We start from the raw sequence: 23,844 nt of genomic DNA, 5'->3' as shown, positions 1-23,844 counted from the left end.
GAAACGACTGGCGCGCTGTTGTTAACTCGGCTTTAATCGCGTAAGCGTTGTCTACGCCAATACAGAAGAAGAAATAACCGTACTACAATAAACCTGTTAAAATATTTGACCTTCATCCCACAATATTTCTACACAAGTTGTCAGAACCTAGTCTTCGTTCAGTACGCACGTCCTTATTCGCAATACTCTCTGTTATTCTCGAAATTGCAAATGATTTTTGGAGATGCGTTAAGTGAATTGTGGAAGATATTTTTTATAGCTTCTGAACAACATGGTATTTTTTTCATATTAATAATATAAAGATTTATTTAAATAATGTATTATTTCATTTTTTTTTTGGGAAAACAATGAATCATCGAAAAAACAAAAATAAATTTACTTTTTTAGAAATTGGTGTGTTTGTTATAGGGTCGGGGAGGTTTAGCTATAACTTATTTTTTTACTAAACTACAACGTTTCTACTGAACATATAAGCTTAAACATTTTCCCCATCTTTGCCCTTCTTAAAAAAAAGCGCGTTGAATTAGGTTGGTCACTTGCATAAAATGAGTAATGCTTTATTTAATTTTTTTTTATATAAATACTGAAATCCTGATACATTATTCAAGACGGGTGGTATATAGATGGTATAAGGGGGCTCCAACGGAGCTGGTCTGAATATTGGACAATGGGCGTGGCACCGCCCACTTTTTGACAAATTATCATATCTCGGGACCCGAAATACCGATTTCAACTAAATTTAGTATGTGATATTCTTTCATTACTTCTATTTCACAGTGTGAAAATGAGCGACATCGGACTACAATCACAATTCAATTATTTCCATATAATACAATTTAAATTCCATTTGATTCTTTCACTTTCCAGTACACAAATTAAGAAGTAATTGATAAAACGGAATAAAATTTTGTGGTAATAATTCCACCTTTTGACCAAAAATTGTTCAAATCCAACCAAAAATTGTCTAGCCCATTGGTACCGAATATCTGTACCTATGCCAACGCAATGATTTTTGCGTCTAATATAGGTACAAATGGGCAAAACTTGACCCTCCCCCCATATAACTATTGCCAAGATTTTCGAACATCCACTTGACTTTGTTCCATATGATTAGTGATTGCACATAAGGTAATGAAACCAAGGGAATATTTTTTGAGTATGTGGCATATTAGTAGTAAGTGGGATGAACAAAAATAGATAAAATCTGGTCGATACTACAACCTACTCAAATATATTCAATATAAAATGTTCGGTTGCACCCGAAATTAGCTCTTCCTTACTCGTTTTATTTGAATATATTGCATTATTATATTCAATCATGCAAAAATCAAAAAACAAACATCAAACATAAATACATCAAAACAACTTTATCTTAAAACCTTAGCTAACAAATAATCTTATCTATATAAATAAAAATGAATTGTTATTCGTTAGTCTGATTAAAACTCGAGAACGGCTGGGCCGATTGAGCTGACTTTGGTTTTAAAATGTTTGTCGTAGTCCAGGGTAGGTCTAAACGGTGAGCAAATAAGGAAAAATTACGAGTAAGATAGAGTAAAACGACAATTCCATTTTCCCATATAAAAGTTGACCACTTACTTGCTGTCAAACACTTGACAGTATTTGTACTCTCAGTTCCACTCGAATTGAAGAACGCATTAAAACACGACTTTTGAATCGACAACATATAATCAACTTTGCTCATAACATCGTGTATTTAAATTTCAATTTAAAATTTCAAAATATATAAATATAATTAATGTGTTGACATGTTTGATGGTGCCAACCTTACAGTGTTGTCAACTCTCAAAAATACTTTTATTATAATAACGGGGCATCTCTGCCTGTGCAGACTCCACATTGCTCATTGCTTACTAGATATAGAATACTACATAGTTTGCCATATATCGTAAGCTGAAGCTGTCTCTTCAGCAGTTTAACAGCGCAGTTTTCATTTATATGAAAATTTCGAAGAGGCAACATATTCCATTTCACATATGCCGACGGCATTTTAATTTCGGTAATATGAAAATTAGAAGAGCGAGTTAAGACAGGTTTATGTTATATTATAAAAATAAAGTACATTTTCAAAATAACATTTAATATTTAGTACAATATTGTTAATTTATAGAAATATTATGCAAATTGTGTTGGGAAGTCTTAAACACTAGACTAGTCTCAGTCTCTTAATAACTTATACAAGCATAAATCAAAATATCATTTCTCATTTTAAATTTATTATTTTAATTGGTATATAAAAGTTATGCCACAATTATTATATAGTAGTCCAAAAATATAAATTCTTATTTTTCCCAGAAATACATTTGTAAAAAAAGGATCTTTATCCTTTGTTATTATCTTATTTTTTCCAAAAATACATTTGTAAACAAAAAGATATTTATCTTTTTTTTATGTTCCACACAAAAGATTTAAGGAGTTCAAGAGCTCAAAACGTGCCTTACATCAGCTACCTACCCGACGGCATTTCGCAAATGATAAAAAACATTTTTCAAGAGCTCAAAGCATACGCTACATAATCTCGAAACAACCTACCCTACGCTTTTGCGCAAATGATTATATCATGATAGCAAATGCCCACATACAGATTTGGCAATGGCAATAACAGTTAGTATTCTATAAATTCTATCCTGTCGAGATGCCCTGTAATAAGTGTATCCGAACGTTCCATTGTTTTGTCATCTCATGTAAAAAGCACGCGTATCCGAACGTGACATTGTTTTGTCCATAAATTTAGAGACTTTTTGCTGCGCTCCTACTTCAAAATCCTTGGTTTTGTCATCTCATGTTAAAAAAAAGAAACATTTAATTGGAGAGATAAGAAAGTAATAAGTGTATCCGAACGTTCCATTGTTTTGTCATCTTATGTAAAAAGCACGTGTATCCGAACGTTACGTTGTTTTGTACATATATTTAGAGACTTTTTGCTGCGCTCCTACTTTAACATCCTTGGTTTTGTCATCTCATGTTAAAAAAAAAGAAATATTTAATTGGAGAAATAAGAAAGTAGTAAGTGTATCCGAACGTTCCATAGTTTTGTCATCTCATTTAAAAAGCACGTGTATCCGAACGTTACATTGTTTTGTCCATAAATTTAGAGACTTTATGCTGCGCTCCTACTTTAACATCCTTGGTTTTGTCATCTCATGTTAAAAAAAAAAGAAACATTTAATTGGAGAAATATTGAAATACTGCTAAAAGTGATTTTCTTCTCGCTGCTTACAATGCCGATGAAAAGGAAACGACCTGACATACTAGGTCGTCGACGTCGTGTAAATGTGCAACGAGCTACTTTACGCTCCAACCGCAGTAATGACCAGCGAGATGCTGATAATGATAACAGTCGTACAAGTATGGGAGAATTACGTTCAAGAGTAAATAACTATCAAGTGGATAGGGGGAGAATGGAACGAGTTCGGGCACATCGATCACAACAGCAGCGAGCACGGGATAACCAATTTAATCGATTCCGCAGACGCAATGCTCCTGTAAACCTCGAACGAGGAGCATTTTCCTACGATCCGGAATTTGATTATAGTGCCGAAAAATCTGTGACGATTGGAGAAATGTCAATCATTTTTCAACATTGTAAAGCATTAAAGTACAGTAGTGAACCTGCAGGATTATGTTGTGCTGGTGGCAATGTACATTTGCCTCAATTGGTTCCACCACCTGAACCATTACAGTCATTAGTTAATGGGATGGAAAGTGAGTCTAAACACTTCTTGGCTAACATCCAAAAATATAATAATTGCTTCCAAATGACATCGTTTGGTGCAACGCATATAGTACAAGACGGGTTCATGCCTACTTTCAAGGTAGTATACCATAATTGTTTTAGTGAAATTCTAATTTGTATTTGTATCACAATTAATTTAACCAGTTCTTAAACAATTACAGATACAAGGACAAATTCATCACCTACTGGGGGCAATGCTGCCAGTGCCAGATGCAGATCATAAATTTTTGCAAATTTATTTTATGGGCAATCAAGATGTGGAAGTTGATACACGTTGTGGTCATAATCCAACCGTCAAGCGAATCATTGTCCAACAACTGCAAACATTTCTACACGAGAATAATGAATTAGTGAAGATGTTCAAAATGGCACTGGATCGGATGCCATCAGACAGCCATAATATTGTAATAAGAGCCGACAAAACACCTGCTGGAGAGCATGCAAGGAGGTTTAATTCACCGACAATAGATGAAGTGGCTATTGTCGTTGTTGGAGAGAATTTGCAATCAAGAGATATTGTACTTCATCGCCGGAACAATGAATTGAAACGTGTATATGAAACGCATAGAGCTTATGATGCTTTACAATACCCATTAATTTTCTGGCAGGGAGAAGATGGGTACCATTTTAATATCAAATTGGTTAATCCAACAACAGGTAATTAGATTATACAAAATAAAATATTTTATATGTTCAATATATAAAGGTATTTTTTTATCATATGTACTTCCAGGTGCTGATACACACAAAAAAGTCAGTGCCATGAATTATTATGCATACAGACTCATGATCCGTGAAGGTGAAGTAAATCACATTTTGATGTGTCAACGGCTCTTTCATCAGTATGCAGTGGACATGTACGTCAAAATTGAGACTGAAAGATTGACATACATCCGTCTTAACCAACAGCAGCTTCGATCTGAAGAGTACATTCATTTTCGCGATGCAATCAATGCTGACGGCAATGTAAATAATGTAGGAAGAATGACAATTTTACCGGCCACTTACATCGGAAGCCCGCGCCACATGCACGAGTACGCTCAAGATGCGATGGCTTATGTTCGAAAGTACGGCCGTCCAGACCTATTTATTACATTCACCTGTAACCCACAATGGATTGAAATAAAAAAAGAACTTCTACACAACCAAACACCACTTGATAGGCATGACATCACAGCCAGAGTTTACAAGCAAAAATTAAAATCTTTAATGAATTTCATTACAAAGCATCGTGTGTATGGCCAAGTACGTTGTTGGATGTACTCTGTTGAGTGGCAAAAGCGTGGTTTGCCACATGCTCATATATTAGTCTGGTTGGTTGACAAAATAAGGCCAGAAGAAATTGATTCCATTATTTCAGACTAATAACTAACTAAACACATGATACATGGACCTTGTGGAGTTTTCAACAACAGCTCACCCTGTATGATCGACGGAAAGTGCTCCAAACGGTACCTGAGAAACTTGCTTGCTGAAACCATCTCGGGAATCGATGGTTACCCACTGTATCGTCGGCGATCAGTTGAGGACGGTGGAGGATCTGTAGATGTCAAGATAAAAGGACAAGTTTTCATGTAGACAATCGTTGGATTGTGCCGTTCTCGCCCATATTGTCCAAAACTTTTGAAGCTCACATCAATGTGGAATTTTGTAACTCTGAGAAATCCATAAAGTACATATGTAAATATGTTAACAAAGGTAGCGACATGGCCATCTTCGCAGTAACAAACACAAATGATGAAGTATCTCACTATCAGATGGGTCGCTATGTAAGCAGCAATGAGGCTATTTGGCGCATATTTTCGTTTGCAATTCATGAAAAACATCCCACTGTATTGCATTTGGCAGTTCATTTAGAAAATGGACAACGAGTGTATTTCAACCCAAACAACGCTGTGGATAGAGCGGCACGTCCACCTGTGACCACATTGACAGGTTTCTTCTCAATTTGTGCAACTGATCAATTCGCTCGTACTTCGCTGTATGCTGATATGCCGCGCTGCTACACATGGAACGCATCATCAAAGTCTTTTCAGCGTCGTAAACAAGGAACACCACTTGAAGGATATGAAAATGTATTTGCCACAGATGCTATAGGTCGTATATATACAGTAAATCCTAATAACGATGAATGTTATTATCTTAGATTGTTATTGGTGAATGTTCCTGGTCCGACATCTTTTCAACAATTGCGAACAGTTGATGGACATCTGTGTGCGACTTACCGTCAGGCGTGTAATTATTACGGTTGCTTAGAAACGATTCGCATTGGGATGATACGCTCAAGGATTCCGTGATATATTCATCGCCGCATCAAATTCGCACACTGTTTGCGATTATAATATCGACATGTTTCCCCTCAAATCCGAATGATTTGTGAATGAAATATAGGGATGACATGTCTGAGGATGTGTTGCATCGCGTGCGTTGTGAAACTTTGAATCCTACATTGAAAATTACGGCAGAGATTTACAATGACACATTGATCATAATAGAAGATATGTGATTGTTGATGGCAAATAAAGTATTGTCGTGTTTGGGCCTGACAGCACCCAATCGTGCTATGCAAGATGCATTAAACCATGAGTTGCAAAGAGAACTCCAGTACGATACTCAAGCGATGACCGAAGCAGTTCGCACAACTGTTCCGCAATTGAACGAAGAACAAAGGATTCCGTACGATCGTTTAACACAAGCTGTAAACAGGGGGTCTGGGGGGATTTACTTTCTTGATTCTCCTCGGGGTACTGGGAAGACGTTCCTAATTTCATTGCTATTAGCAAAGATCCGATCGCAAAATGAGGAAGCCCTAGCGTTGGCTTCATCTGGAATAGCAGCAACTTTATTAGAAGGCGGACGAACTGCACATTCAGCCTTAAAATTACCATTAAACATGCATCTCAACGAAACGCCAGTTTGCAACATTGCCAAAAATAGCGCTATGGCGAAGACTCTCCAAGTATGCAAATTGATAATTTGGGACGAATGCACAATGGCCCACAAGAGGTCGCTGGAGGCACTAGATAGGACGTTAAAAGCTTTACGTGATAACCAAAACATTTTTGGTGGAGCTATGATTCTGTTGTCAGGTGATTTTCGTCAGACTCTTCCAGTAATTCCTCGATCGACTGTTGCTGACGAAATAAACGCATGTCTAAAATCATCAAATTTGTGGCGGCACGTAAAGACACTACAATTAACTACTAACATGCGAGTGTTTTTGCAATAAGATCAAACTGCGACTGTGTTTTCGAAGCAGTTGCTGGATATTGGCAATGGTAAGGTCGCAGTTGACAGCTCGACCGGATTAATGACTTTTCCCACGGATTTCTGTCACTTCAACGAAACGAAAAAGGAGCTTATTCAGCGTGTTTTTCCGGACATTAAACAACAATATAATAACCACGATTGGCTAAGTGAACGAGCAATATTGGCAGCAAAATACAAAGATATCGATGATCTCAATGCTACCATTCAGATTTTCCTTCCAGGAGAGTTGTTTACGTACAAATCAGTTGACACGGCCACAAACCAGGATGACGTAGTCAACTATCCTACAGAATTTGTAAATTCATTGAACTTGCCTGGACTACCACTATACAATTTGAAATTAAAAGTAGGGTCAGTTGTCATTATGCTGCGTAATATTAATCAACCTCGACTTTGCAATGGAACGAGATTGGTTGTGAAGAAACTCATGAATAACATCATCGAAGCTAAAATAATCAAAGGAAAATACATGAGAGAGGATGTCTTAATCCCACGAATACCTATGATTCCAACGGATTTGCCATTTGATTTTAAGAGGTTGCAATTTCCCGTGCGTCTGGCGTTTGCGATGACCATAAATAAATCGCAAGGCTAATCGTTGCAAGTTTGCGGAATAAACTTAGAGTTTCCCTGTTTCGCACATGGACAATTATACGTTGCGTGTTCGCGTGTCGGAAAACCAACATCCTTATTTATTTACGCACCGCAAAAAAAAATTAAAAATATTGTTTACCAGAAAGCACTATATTAATTTACTCTATGTGATCATAACTGTTGTATTTAATTTAAGCAAAGATTTGTTTATCATGTTCACAGTCCAGAAACGAGCACATCCAAGAAAATTTTAAATTTTTGTATATGAAGTGTATAAATATAAATAAATGACTTAATATGTATATAATATGTGCATTTGGATCCTTAATGTTAACGTGTATTAGTAACTCTTTATTTCCATCAACTTGGCTCCATCTACTTGGGAACCACTTGGCTCGCCAGGACATGATAATATGGTGGAAGTACTAGGCGACTCGGACAAATCTGATTCGATCAGAACATTATCAATGTTGAGCTGCTGGCTGTCTTCAATAACATCAATATCTACCAGAACATTCTTGATGTTGGGCTTTTGGCTGTCTTCAATAACTTGAATATCCTGTATGTCTTCGGCCGATAAATTTAATTCACAGAATGTCTCCTCAGATGATGAAGATGGCATTGTAGAAACGTGTTTTGGTTTAGATAGCAGCTTTTGCTTTAATATATTTTTTTGTACTTTTGCCCTGTTCACGCGTATTATTCGTTCTACATTCTTACCACACTTGGTACAAAATCTGAAGGTAACATCGATTATGTTGTAGCATTCGTGGCATCTTAATAATAATTTAATACAATCTGGACAGTTATTATTTTTTTTCTGCCGTTCCATCCACTTTTTACAAAACGGACAATGCATTTTAAGGAGTTGAGGGATATATAGCTTCACTATAACTATATTATAGTTGTTTGAATTCTTTATTTTCTCGATGACAGATGTAGTTCTTCTTCTTTTCCTAACCATGGCCATCGGCAAAAAAAAAAAAAACGACAGATGTAGTTTGATAGTTATAGTGTAAATATTTATCAGTATTCACTCAAAAAAAATCTCTTTGCTGTGCATCTATACTATAATTCTTTAATATTCCTAAAAATCTAAAAGCAGCAAATTTCAATAAAATTAAAAAAGTATTGTGTCGTGTGTTTGTGACTTACTAAATATGCCTCCAATAATTAGGCGGTGCGAAGTTCTCCGGGTCAGCTAGTACATTATTAAAATGAAACGCTATTTTAGTATGTCCGGGCATTACGCTCTAACCACAGCACGGTAAGACGTGAAAATTTGCACGGGTATTTCTTTAGTCCTGGAGAGGGTCCTAACGGCAGCCTTTTTTACAAAATAACGCTTGATTTCTCAATTTATGTCTATATTTATAACTCAAGAACGGCTGAACCGGTTTGGCTGAAACTTAGTGATGAGATAGCTTGGAGCCTCGGGACGGGCGTGGACTACTTTCTATCGTTTGATGTTGTATAAATGAGCATCCTCCCCCGGACATCCACACATCCACCACACTATCACATCACATCAACTTAACCTCACAACACTGACACGCACCTTCACCAATCATCAGGGCTTACAACCCACATTCCACACCACACATGAGAGCACCACACATCGACACCCACATACACGTACACAAACCAACCACATCACACCATCTGATTCCACACAGGCAAAGGGAAAAAAGGAACCACAAGGAGATCGGCACTTCACTTCGCTTTCGATCTCAGCAGCAACTAGTACGCGTGTGCAAACCATTTTGAACGGCGTTTTTTTCCATCCTCCAGTTTCAACACCTTTTCATCCTGAGTCGGAATTACGCGTGTGCGAACATCTTTGAACGGCGTTTTTACCATCCTCCAGTTTCAACATTTTTTCATCCCGAGTCGGAATTATCAACCGCTAATCACTTTACAAGCATTTTTTTTTAAGTGAATTTTTCTTCATTGTGCATCCCGAGTCGGAATTATCAACCGCTACTCATTTTATAAAGCATTTTTTAAAATTGTACATAAGCAAAATACAACCGCAATATAAGTACCTATACTAGTGCACGCATATGCACATTGAAGCAAATCCATTTTTCCAGTTTTTATAAAACCAAACTTGGTGGTCATCGAGAAGGTGAGTGCGTGTGAAGATTAAGAATTCGAAGTGCACCGCAAAAGGTGAGGTAGTGAAAAATACAGATGTTAAAATTCAAAATAATTCAGATATAAAAAATTTTTATTTCAAATCCATACGCATGGATTCAATATTCATGTGAGAATTATTTGAATATTTTAATAGCTCACACATATTCCTGAAGCATTGCACAGAACAATGCATTATTTAAAAGGAACGAACAAGTTTGTGTTTTCTTACATGTACCACTATGTAGGTTTTAGCCGTCGATTTTGCAATTGTATTCGATGAATAATATTGAACAAAACATTACCATATGATTAAATACAGGGCGTAAGACGCTCCCTCTTCTGCTCGACTCCAGCACTGTTATACGCTATAACCAGTGGCGTGACTATCCTACGTAGCGCCGTCATTCAAAAAAACATACCTAAGATAAAAAAATTTTAAGGTATTTTTACTTTATAAGGCGCGCAGTTGCCTTTTTTTGAACCCTTTGTCACAAAAAAAATGTTTGGTTTTTTTTATTATTATTTATTATTATTATTTATATTTAATTTAATTGTCAATTTAAACAAACAACAGTTAGAACAAATATATCACATTATTTTCATAAACAAAACGACCGTTTTTAAAACAAAGAGAAACATTTTTAAAATGATTGTTAATTAAAAAAAATTAACTACGTAACAAAATCTATAGATCTAAAAAGTAATATCTAATACACTACATTTTTGTTGAAATAGGAACTCTTGAAACAAGGAATTAAGCCAGTGAACACTTAAGCTACCTACGAACTAAAACTAAATTATAAAATAATTTTGCGAGATTTGCGAGATGCAAACTCATCAATGAGTAAATCGAAATTCAATTGTTTCGCAATAGAATTTTCAATTGATAAAATTTCTAACCCACTGAGCCTTTGTTGGCCCATTGACGATCTTAAATATGTTTTTATCAGTTTTAGCTTACTGAAAGCCCTTTCGCAAGATGCGACTGTTACAGGAAGGGTAAGGAAAATCCTGAGAGCTGCATCTACGTTTGGAAAAGTATCTGCCAAAGAGAATTCGTGAAGTTTTTGCAGCGTGTCTTGAAGGGTCTCCGATTCACTTTCAGAAAATAATACATCTGATTGAAATTTCAGTGATTCTAATTCGCCTAAAAATTCTAATGCATTTATATCGCGTTCGTATTCATTTGCCAAATCTCTGGCATGCTTTTTTAGGAATTCGACGTCATTGTGTTTCAAGTTAGCAATTGATAAAAAATTAAAATCCTTTGCAAGTGTATTCATTTTTTCGAACCTCCACTTTAGATCGACTAATAATGAATCTATCGCCTGAAATATTTGTGTCCTAAATTTTTCTTTGCTGTTTAATTTGTACCCTTCATCAGTGCTCTCGTCCAGATCTTGCAGTTTAATTCGTCTTTTTCTTTTTTCCGGAAAGTGTCGTCAATATCTATTTCTTGTGCCAGATCTTGGGCATCATTGAAATATTTTCCAAAAGATTCATTTCGTATTTCTTGGACCTGTTTTGTTAAACCTTCAATTATTTTTGAAGCAGTATTCAGTGTAATATCCTTGCTTTGGAGGGTTTTATTTATTCGATCTATAGCAGTTAAAATTCTGGACCAAATTTGCAAGAAACAAAGAAACTTGAAATCGATGCTTTTGATCAAACATTGTGCACCAGAGATAGTCTCTGCGTTAAAATTGTTAGACGTCAATGTATGTAGAGCACCCATTACTCCTTTAAGCTGGTGATATAAAGCATTTACCGCTTTGGCTTTGGTAGACCACCTAGTATCCGCATGATATTTTAAAGTTATTTGATTCTTCTCCAATAAAATATTCCAACGTATTGTTGATCAAGAAAAAAAAGTAAATATTCTCTGAACGGTCCCAAAAAAAGTTATTATGTCCGGTGTAACGCTGGCAGCATGTACTCCTGCCAAGTTTAGACTATGTGCTGCACATGGCACAAATCGAGCATATTTATTAATTTCTTTAATTTTTGCTTGTCCTCGAATATTGGGTATATCTAATTCATCCACTTCTATCTTGTCCAGAATTTCTTTTGATAAACCCTCGCCGGTTTTCTGGTATGAATGTATAAAATCAATAAATCGTTCTTCAATAGTAACTACTCCTTTGGTAATTTTTACATATCTTATAATTTGAGACATCTGCTCGTTATGTGCAAGGTCCAGAGTGCAGTCAAAAAGAATTGAATAATATTTGGCTGCTTTTACTTCCGCAATAATATGTTTTTTAACAGCACCACTCATTAAACTAATATTTTGATTCTGTATCAGCGGAGATATATATGATAACTGTCCCTTTTTGTGTGTTTCTATGTGATATTTTAACTCTGGATCGTATTTGGAAATCATATTAAGAGCACTTAAAAAAACTCCGGAACCGGACTCTCCCAATTTTTCATTGTGTCCCCTCAATGCTAAATTGTTTTCAGCGCAAAAAAGAACAATACTAATATGTATATTTAAAATATGTCTCCACTTCATTTTTTCCCGTTGTATAGCTGTTTGGAGTGCATTATCTATGGAAGAGGGAGATTTAATGCTCTTTTCTAATGTTTTCTACCGTATCACATTTTGTAAATGGCGCGATGAATGTTCGTGATCTGGAATTCTAGGACTTAAATGACGCCAGTTGGTAAATCCTTTTTCTGGATTAGCTATAGGTGGTGTATTTGGATTTGTTGAAAGATTTTCATTAAAAAGAATGCACGGAAAACAAAATACCGCTTGCCTCTTGCCACTATAAATTATCCAGGTCCTCTCCGTATATAGTCCATTGGGTAATTTTCTTTTAAACCAGTCTCGAGAAAACGTCCTTTTGGCAGTATCATTGGAGGTCATATCGGTCATATCCGTAGAAGAAAAATCAAAATGTTTACCCTGATCAGGGCCCTGTTCGACCAAAAAACATCGAATTTGATCTGTGATTGGGTACCAAGTAACAGGATCATTTCTATCGACGGTGACGGCTGTATTGGCAACTACGGTATCTAGATCCATAACATCTTGAACATCGGGCTCATCATTTCCATGGGAAGTATTTGAGGCTTCATTGTCGTCGTCCTGAATAATCGGATTATTTCGGTTATCATCCAGACATAGACTAAATGTTTCCGATACTTCCTGCGACGTAGATGGAATATTTGTATAGTCAGTATCTGTTTTCTCTTCGCTATTAGATGTCAGATGGCCCCTAGTTTTAGTCCATTTAAGTAATGTGTCGGCCATTTTTTTACTATTGGCTTCTTTTATTCTTTTTCGTTTCCAAAACTCCGCGCCAGATGGTCTTTTTGATGACATTTTTGACAAAACCTTGATTCTTAAATCTAAAACAAAACAAGAAAATCTCTGCATTTCTGATGGTGAACTTAGATTTGAAGATTGGTATTTTATATTATAGCACCGCGAGAGCGGCCAAAAAGAATGACTTTTTTTTTTATTCTGCTCGTGGAAAAACGTCTTCGTATTTATTTATAATAAAGCAAGAACGCATTTTTTTTACCTACTTTGCACCGCATAAAAATAAACTAACTACCTTATATTCGGAGTTAAAAAAAATTAGGGATATGTCTGACTTCGATAAAATATTTATTTCAACAAAAATGTTACCGTCAAATATTAAAAGTTGTATTGAAGTTCCACGCAAATAACAGCAACTTAACGATAAACTTTTCTTAATAAATCTGTGAAATCGGCTATTAACCTCCCTGCAAGACGGAGGTAACAGATTGCACAAACACATTGAAACATTTTCATCTGTTCACTAACACTGTTACATTTTCTGGAATTTTCAATTGAATGGGAAAATACGTAAGTAAGATAGAGAAAAACTATCGACATTCTAAACATATTGTAATATTAACTTGCTAGAATAGGAGAGACGAATGCCCAATTTTTTTGTTACCCGTAACATACTGTGAAGAGATTTGCTAACAAATGCATGTATTCTGTTAGAACAAGGCAGCATGCGATATTTGCTATTGGTTAGAGCGAGATAACCATTGAACATCAAATAGTGGCTAAATGAGTAGCGACGTCACATCAGATGTACATCATTTCACCACACCGAATCACATTAACACACACACACGCACATGCACCAAAACGCGATGACGTTCTACGTTCTAATTAGAACAAAAAGACAAGAGAAAGGCGCTCGCGCACCTTTGTTCGTTACGACATCGATCGAGCAACACCTCCGCTTTTCGCAGCATCCCGGTTCTTTCCGCTACGTACCCGCTTGTGTATATATACATATATCTATTTAACGTTTTCAAAGGAACTACTGTTTGGCAATTTGTAGCCGCGTTTGCTCATTTTGTACATTTATATATATAACATACATACATTGTAACTCGAACTTAAATTTTTAAAACATTTTAAAACACATTTTTTATACTATTTTCCTAGTGCATTTTATAAAAATAAAAGTTTATAACGATTCTTTGGAATCTGGTGCATTTTGGTTTTAAAAGAAAGTGTGGGTGGCCAGCAAGGTGAGTAATTTATACATGGTCCTTCGAGCCATAAAGAAAGGCACTGTGGCTAAATAAAGTCAATAAAATTAAGATTGAAAACAAAAATTAATAAAAATCGTAACTTGTGAAAGTGGCTGAAGTGAAGTGCAGCCATAAAAAACGAAAAGGTAATAAATAACAAGTGACAAAACCAATTAAAAAAGGAAACAACAAAGAACATATGTGCCAAAAACCGGTTTTGGCTAGCAGCAAGTGCAGTGACCAAACAAAAGAAAATATAAAGTTATACATACATATACACATATATATAATATACTGTGCTACAAAAGTGCATATATAAAAAAGACAAAAATATTAAACAAATAAACAAAGTGCAGTGCAAAAAGCATAAAAATACGTATATTTAATTAAAAAATAAAAAATTTATAAACATAAATTGCTGCGTCTAGGCCACCACATATAATACAAAACAAATATAATAACAGATCATTACTTAGTTTATGTAAAATTAATAAATAAAACAAAGAAACAAAATTTTACAAAAACTCATAAGAGTTATCCAGTGCGAATATTTCACATATAAAACAACAAAAATATAAAAAAAAAAACAAGTAGAATACAGTGCTGTGATAAAAAAAAAAAAATAAATAAATAAAAATTATTAATAATAAATAAATATTAAAAATTCATAAAAAACCTAAATCGGGCGCGCTCTAACAATAAAAATACCAATAATTAACAAATAAATCGGGCGCGGTCTAACAATAAAAATAACAAAAATCATAATATCAATCGGGCGCGACATAATTAACAGAAAATTACAACATACATATGTACAAACTCTACAAAGGAGGAAACGGGAGCAAGAAGACACTAAACCAAGGAGGAAATTAGGAAAGGAACATAAAACACAGGAGGAAATAGGACTGAACTCAGGAGGAGGAGGAACCGAAACGAAAGCGGATAATATTTCCAAAATTATATGAATACATACATATATGTACTATATTCTCCCCAAAACTCCCTTGAGGCGAGACAAAGTAAGTCGTTTCCATTTTTTATGCACATATGTAAATATGTATGATATCATACGGTTTTATCAAATATAAAACCTATGTATATAATCCGTTTGATCAATTTCTAAACGGAAACAAAATACAGTTGAGAAAATATATCATCCATATATTTTTATAAATACCAAAGGAAATCATTTACTGCCTTCTAAGCATACCCTTGTGTATACAAACACACCCACTACAACAGAAAACAAACAAATTATATTCAAGTATTTACTTGCAAATCTTCCCAGCAATACCCCTTCTGTTTCTTCAAACAGTAAGCAGGATTGCATAAAATAGGTAAGCGAAAGGCATAAAAAGCAAAATTTCCACGAGCGAGAATAAAAACAAACATACATATTTACATATGCTCTTATCCATATCATACTTAAAATACATAAATGCAACAAACATAAATTAGTACTTACTAACAAATACAAACAAACATTCAAATTAATATTAATATATTGAAGCATATACCTGCTAATCCGCAAGTGCAGAGGTTAATGACCTACACATTGTTCATTTTCTTTTCGCGCTAAATTCTGCTCGCGCAAATATAAGTACATATGTATATACTTATATGATATACGTACTGTATACATATATTCGGTATTCTTTTGCATACGCTACATACCCTGATTTAGGGGGTACACCGAAACATAAAAACTATAACAAATCTCAAATTATTAGAAGCTGCGATAATAGCTTAATTACAAACAATAAGCGGTGCGAATTTAAAAAAAAAAGAAAAAAAAAAACGTATATATTAGTACATACTTATATAGTACGTACTCTAAGCCCGTATAGGCAAATATTATTTAACAATATCTCCTTGTTCTTTGTATTACAAAAACAAGCGGGATTAAATACCAACTAAATTAGCACATCATATGCACGTCAATACGCACATAGCGGGCACATATATGTACAAAGGTTATTGACCTCGTATACCGTCTGTACGAGTACTTATATACAAGGACACACGGATAAATCCGTAATATAAAATATATAAAAATAAATATAAAATCGCAACTATTTAAAGACAATAGTGCGGTTAAAAAAAAAAAAAAAAAAAAAAAAAAAACGATTAACGCGTATTTGAGTAAATTTACGGGAATAACAACTCTTATTTACTTAAAAGAGTTTTCGGTTTTCGGTATTCATCAGAAATATCTCATCAAATTTTAATTTTAAATTCTTAATTATTCTAAATGAGCACAGATTCAAAAGAATCTAAATCAGGTCAGTTTCTTACCATTCCAAAAATGGCTGACGACGATAAACAAAGCACACCTGCAGAAGCTACACGCTCCAAGCACGGTACAAAGCAAAAGAGATCAAAAGATCATATAATATCGAAATTTATCACTGAAAGTGATAGCTTTATAAGATATTGCACACGTTTTCAGTCTTCCCCTATTACTGACATCACGGAATCAGTTTTAAATATAAAGTTAGAAAGTGTTAACAATCTATGGGCACGCCTTCTGGCAGCGTACGATACAGTACTAGATACTGACGACGCGGAACTCCCAGAAAACGCAAAAGCTTCGGCAAATGCTAAGTGTGATAACTGCCGTGATCAGTACGAGTTAACAAAGGGAATGATAATTGAACAAATAAGTTTAGTAAGGCCAAGTAGAGCCACTACTCCCCCTCCCAGAGTAATTACAACACAAAAAGAAGACCTAGATAAAGGCATGTATCTAAAGGTACCAGCTTGTGATACTGAAGTTTTCAATGGATGTTATGACCAGTGGCCGTCCTTCCGGGACATGTTCACTGCTGTTTATATAAACCATCCTAAACTTTCACAAGCACAAAAGCTATACCATCTCAGGTATAAAACAAAAGGGGAAGCAGGCAGTATCGTCAAGCAATTCGCTTTAAATGACGAAAATTTCAAACTGGCTTGGGAAGCACTTGTTGAAAGGTACGAAAATGAAAGGGTTATGATAGAAAACCCAATAAAAACTTTATTGCATTTGCCAAAAATCCAACAAGAAACTAGCCAGGAATTTCAAAATTTATACTCGACAGTGATCAATTGTTTATCAGTGTTAAAAACACAAAATATCTCCACAGAATCGTGTGACCCTATGATAGTAACCATTTGCGTAGAAACACTGCCTGATGCTGCGTTACTACGATGGGAACAATCACTAGTGGAATGAAAAATAATGCCCACCTGGCAACAGATGAAAACATTCCTCACTGCTCAATACGAAATAGCTGAGCGAATAGACAAAAAAACTATAAAGCCAAAAAATCATCAAAACTTGGGGCAGTAATAACATACAATATAATAGACACGTTAATAAAAGTCACACATTCTTGTCAAATCAAAGTAGTCAATGGCAATCATTGTGTGAACTCTGTAAGGGAGGTCATAAATTAAGATCTTGCGAGAGATTCAAAATTTATCCGTCTCAGATAGAAACAATCTGGTCCGCCAACACAAACTTTGCATAAACTGCCTGTCGAATTCTCATATGACAAAAGACTGTGAAAGCAAATTCAATTGTGTATACTGTCAACGAAGACATCACTCAATGCTTCATGTTACCAATTTTCAAAATGTGAAGAAAAATCCATTTCAAAAAACCACGGGGTTAGTCGCTACAACTACATCAAGTAATTCCGAAACCTCAAATCCCGAAAAAAGGGAAGAACAACCCTGTTGCTCTAAAGCAGCAAAAATTCAAGCGCTTCATTCAGAAAATGAAAGCAAAATTCTTTTACCCACTACGGTCATCACCATTGAACATAAAGGTGATTTATTCAAACTAAGAGCGTTAATTGATCAAGGCTCTCAAAGATCCTTTATATCATCAAAGGTTCAAAATCGGCTAAAATTGTCAATAAAACATTCCAATTTTCAAATTTCGGGAATGGGCGGAAGAATTATTCAAAATTCTAATAAAATATGCCCAATCACCATAGTTTCTCCAAATGCGGATATACGAATAGATGCACAAGCCATCGTTCTACCGCAACTTACAAATTTGCTTCCAAGCTATGAAGTAAATAAAATACACTGGGAAAAATGCTCACATCTCAAGTTAGCAGATCCCAACTGTCATACCCCATCACAAATCGACATATTATTAGGCAGTGACTTAATACCTCAAATAATTCTTGAAGGTATAGAGAAAATCTCCAATAAATTGTTAGCCCAAAATACAATCTTTGGGTGGATTATAAGTGGCCAAGTCACGGAAAAAATAAATTCCTTCACAACACAAGTGGAAGATATCACAAACGAATACTTAAATAATGAACTTAAAAAATTCTGGGAAGTGGAAGAAGTACCCCAGATTACCAAACTTTCAGAAGAAGACCAGGCATGCGAAGCCTATTACCAGTCCACAACAACAAGAAACGAACATGGTCGTTATGTTGTGCGACTGCCATTCAAATCCACCTTTCCAGAAACTATAGCTCTAGGCCACTCTAGAATCTCAGCAGTCCAGCAATTACTAAGCATGGAAAGAAGCCTGACGAAGAAAAATGAGCTAAAATCAGCATATGATAATGTGATGGAGGAATATCTTGACCTCAATCATATGGAAGAAACTGTACCATATGAAAAAATATCCAAAGGTAGATATTTATCTTTTTACCTTCCACATCATGGGGTAATAAGACCAGATAAAATCACAACGAAAGTACGAGTGGTGTTCAATGCCTCAAAGTGTACGAGCTCAGGCAAATCACTCAATGATGTATTATACACAGGGCCAACATTACAACCTGATCTCATGTTGCTAATACTAAATTGGCGCATGTTTAAATACGTTTTTAACGGGGATGTTGAGAAAATGTATAGGCAAATTCTGGTACATGAAGATGACCAAGATTTCCAACGCATAGTCTTCCGCAATTCAATTAATAGTCCAATTAGCGACTACAAACTTAAAACAGTTACCTTTGGCATCAACTGCGCACCCTATTTAGCCATTAGGACATTACATGAAGTTGCAAAAACAAATGCAACAAATTTGCCTTTAGCATCTTCTGTGTTGCAAACTCAAACATATGTGGATGACATTTTATCAGGTAGCCACAGTATACCAATAGCGTGCGAATCATTATCTCAAGTGATCAAAGCACTAAATTCAGCAGGTTTTCCCCTAAAGAAAATAACATCAAATCATCCCGAAATAATAAAAAACATAAAAAAGGAAGATTTATTAGATACAAATTTCCTTAAATTTGAAAAGGCTAGTACAACCAAAACTCTAGGTATTCAATGGAATGCGATAACAGATCAATTCTCATATACAATTGAGTCAATATCTGCTATGTCCGCCATTACAAAACGTCAAATTCTTTCCTCGGTGGCAAAACTTTTCGACCCCGCAGGATGGCTTTCGCCAATAATGATTCAAGCTAAAATCCTCATTCAAGAATTGTGGCAAGATGGCACTGAATGGGATGAACAGGTAAAACCTTTACGTTTGGCGAAATGGGTTCAATTTGCTAACAACTTACATACCATATTTGAAATTCGAATCCCTCGATGGGTAAATTTCACCCCTAACATTAACGCAGAATTACATGGTTTCTGTGATGCCTCTGAAAAGGCTTATTGTGCAACAGTCTACATACGCACTCAGTATGATAGCAAAATAACTTCACATCTTTTGGTAGCCAAAGCCAAAGTTGCACCTTTGAAGACACTAGCCCTCCCACGGCTTGAACTAAATGGTGCTCTTCTGTTAGCAAAATTAATTTCAACAGTTCAAACCCATCTAAAAGTAAACGATCACAAAATGTATCTCTGGTCAGACTCAGAAATAGTCCTAGCATGGTTGGAAAAACCACCCTATACTTGGAAGACATATGTATCGAATCGCATATCACAAATCTTAGACTTAGTTGGCTCAGCAAAATGGCAACATGTTGCAAGTGCAGATAACCCAGCGGATCTGGGGACAAGAGGTTGCAAACCACTTCACCTCACCAGTACTACACTCTGGTGGAACGGTCCCACATGGCTAACAGAATCACAAGAATTCTGGCCAAAGTCTCCTGCTCGGAATATCATACCTCCGGAAAGTCGGAAAATAGAAAATTTTCATATCACTCCAGAAGAGGATGATATTCTCCAAAGATTTTCATCATTTTCTCGAGCACTAAGGGTAGTCGCTTATATGCACAAATTCATCCATAAACTTAAACAAAGGGCGAAAAGAATATCAAACAATTCTTACATACAACTAACGCATTCCGACTTGCAACATGCCGATAATAACATACATACGACATAATACGATATACACAAACTCGCTATTTCAGCAAAGAGATATCGAAGTTGCTTGAAAAGCGACCTCTCGAAAAGGGAAGCTCTCTTCTCGTCCTAAATCCATTCTTGGACTCTAAGGGATTACTACGGGCAAATGGAAGACTAGCCAACTCCAGCCTTAGTTACAATGAACGACATCCTATCATTATCCCAGAGAAATCCCGTTTTACCTACTTATTTCTAATATATCTCCACCAGCTTACACTGCATGGTGAGCATCGCTTGATGCAACAAATGGTCCGACAAGAATTCTATATACCGCGACTAAAGCCACAAATTAATAGAACCATTTTCATGTGTAAACAGTGTACTATGTACAAGCACAAGATGCATATGCAGATCATGGCAGCCCTACCACCTGAACGCTGCAACTATGCTTTACCCTTTACCATCACTGGGGTTGATTTTGCTTGACCTTTCCAGATAAAGGCCTCGATGCTAAGGTCTTCCTCATTTGGAAAAGGGTATGTGGCTGTCTTTGTATGTTTTACAACAAAGGCAGTACACCTCGAGCTATGTTCGGATCTGACTACTGCGGCTTTTCTTGCAGCATTTGCCCGCTTTGTCGGACGACGCGGATTTCCTTTAAAAATTATGAGCGACAATGGAAAAAACTTTGTCGGAGCTCAAAGAGCCACGGAAAAGGAGTTTTTACAATTCATGAAAGAAGTATCCCCCGAAATTGTCAGAAAATATGCACCCCAAGGGATCGATTGGCAATTCATACCCCCATGTTCTCCTCACATGGGCGGACTCTGGGAATCAGCAGTAAAGAGCTTTAAGTCCCATTTAAAGTAAACGGCTGGTAACCATAAATTCAATTATGAGGAGTTTACGACATTGCTCGCTCGTATCGAAGCCGTACTAAACTCTAGACCTATCTCACCACTCTCGCAAGATCCCTCCGACTTCACAGCTTTAACCCCAGGGCATTTTCTAAAAGGAGCACCCATTCTGGCCATACCTGAGCCAGGCGTGGAGTCGCTATCCATATTAAACAGATGGGAACGAATTAAAATTCTCCATCATGACTTCAGCCGCCGATGGAAGGAAGACTACATAAAGGACCTTCACAAGAGATACCGGTGGAAAACTCAAGAAAAGGCACCAAAGCTTGGAGACTGCGTCCTTATACAAGATGATTGTCTCCCTCCTACGGAATGGCGACTCGGCCGCATAAAACAACTTCATTACGGTTCCGACGGTCATGTTCGAGTAGTTGATCTCCGCACTCAAACCGGAACGCTAACCAGACCGCTCGTCAAACTATGCTTTCTACCAACCGCCGAAGATAAAGAAACGTAAAACCGAAACCGCAATATTAACAAATCAATAAATCGATAAAACATATAAACCGCTTACCAAAACGAAACCTCGAATAACATAAATGACACAAAAGACTTAACATAAATGTCTGATAAAAAAAAAAATGACATCCTATTCATGCCACATATCGTGGCACAAAAGTTCATATTATTGTAAATTTACTAATATCTTTCTAATATCATCATTTCTCTCACAGAGTAATATGGACGTGGATATGGCATCATCGTCAACGCCAACCATGCGCTCGGCAGTTTCCGCCCCTCGCTCCGAAGCTGCCCCAATAGCAGCACCCCGGACCAACATGGCACCGGCAGCGCCTCGAACAACAACAGGCGCCACCGCGACAACGGCTCCGCGTCAAAGCACGCCAGCATTACCAGCGGATCTGCAACTAATTCGTTGTCCACTATGCCGCCGCCCGCATCGGCTATCGCACTGCGGTATCTTCAAAGGCATGCCGCCGATGCAACGCCAGCAGGTGGCACAGGCGCACGGGTATTGCCTGAATTGTCTGGCAACTTCCCATGCAACTCAGGAGTGCCCATCAAATAATCGTTGCCAAATCTGTGTTCGGGCTCACCATACGCTGTTGCACCGCACTACCAGACGCGACTCCGGGCGACCACCTGCTCCTCGCACCAGCGGTAACGTCAGGCGTTCTCAAAGAACGCCTGTGACGGCTTATCGCCGGCGTGGACACTTTCCAGCAGAATCTCGTTCCTGGCGCCAAAACCGGACAACGTCAACACGGCGCCATCAGCTTAGGCCGCAATCCCGGCGGTCAACAGGCCTCAGCAGCGTTGTAGCTACGCTACAGCAGCTACAGCGGCTTCTAGGCTAAATACTCGCCTAGGGGGGCCGGGATGGCTAAATGAGTAGCGACGTCACATCAGATGTACATCATTTCACCACACCGAATCACATTAACACACACACACGCACATGCACCAAAACGCGATGACGTTCTACGTTCTAATTAGAACAAAAAGACAAGAGAAAGGCGCTCGCGCACCTTTTTTCGTTACGACGTCGATCGAGCAACACCTCCGCTTTTCGCAGCATCCCGGTTCTTTCCGCTAAGTACCCGTTTGTGTATATATACATATATCTATTTAACGTTTTAAAAAGAACTACTGTTTGGCAATTTGTAGCCGCGTTTGCTCATTTGTACATTTATATATATAACATACATACATTGTAACTCGAACTTAAATTTTTAAAACATTTTAAAACACACATTTTTTTATATTATTTTCTAAGTGCATTTTATAAAAATAAAAGTTTATAACGATTCTTTGGAATCTGGTGCATTTTGGTTTTAAAAGAAAGTGTGGTTGGCCAGCAAGGTGAGTAAATTATACAAATAGCTATATGTTACTTTTTTCCCACTCTCTGAACAAAAGTAACAAATATTTTAACGAATGCAAAAGTGAACAATAACAAGCCGCTTACACGTTTGCTAACAGCTACCCGTCTTGCAGGGCTGTTAACTAAACGCGAACAATGCAAAAATTTGCCCTTTTTAATGCGAATTTAGATAAGTTTTATTAATTTAAAAATACTTATTTCTATTAAAAATAAGAAACAATGATGTAGTACTTTCCAACTTATATAGAGCTTGTATTTCGTAATTTTCAACTAAATTTAACAAATTTAACTTCCAAACACTAACCCGTCTGATTCTGATTCCACAAATAAAAAAGGATTTTAACTTGATGTTTTAAAGCTAATCAGACAATACCTCCCATTGAGCTCTGTTGTGGCTATAATAGCGATTAAATGCGTTAAAAAAAAATTATAATAAATTTGTACTTTAACTTTAGTTGCGAAAAGCGAACCGATTGTTGTTTGTTTTCAAAGCAAAGTATATTTTTGCCAAT

General features: G+C 36.4%; 2 protein-coding genes across 5 annotated transcripts in view; one reads left to right on the top strand and one right to left on the bottom strand.

Annotated features, from left to right (window-relative positions):
* LOC120782070 (synaptotagmin-7) overlaps positions 1–23,844 on the bottom strand; it is a 118,879-nt gene that overhangs the window by 63,730 nt on the left and 31,305 nt on the right. The gene's annotated exons all lie outside the window — the stretch shown is intronic.
* Positions 21,627–23,045, top strand: LOC120782071. Its single transcript, XM_040114228.1, has 2 exons — positions 21,627–21,939; positions 22,161–23,045. Exon 2 carries the CDS (start codon positions 22,167–22,169, stop codon positions 22,803–22,805), a length of 639 nt encoding a protein of 212 aa, XP_039970162.1. The 5' UTR covers positions 21,627–21,939; positions 22,161–22,166; the 3' UTR covers positions 22,806–23,045.

The sequence above is a fragment of the Bactrocera tryoni genome, unplaced genomic scaffold, assembly GCF_016617805.1.
Source record: "Bactrocera tryoni isolate S06 unplaced genomic scaffold, CSIRO_BtryS06_freeze2 scaffold_925, whole genome shotgun sequence".
Lineage (NCBI taxonomy): Eukaryota > Metazoa > Arthropoda > Insecta > Diptera > Tephritidae > Bactrocera > Bactrocera tryoni.
Note: the sequence above shows the minus strand (reverse complement) of the source record. Positions and strands in the feature narration are given on the sequence as shown.

Coding starts and splice junctions, on each gene's coding strand:
- LOC120782071 (XM_040114228.1), top strand. CDS start 22,167: ATGGACGTGGATATGGCATCATCGTCAACGCCAACCATGCGCTCGGCA.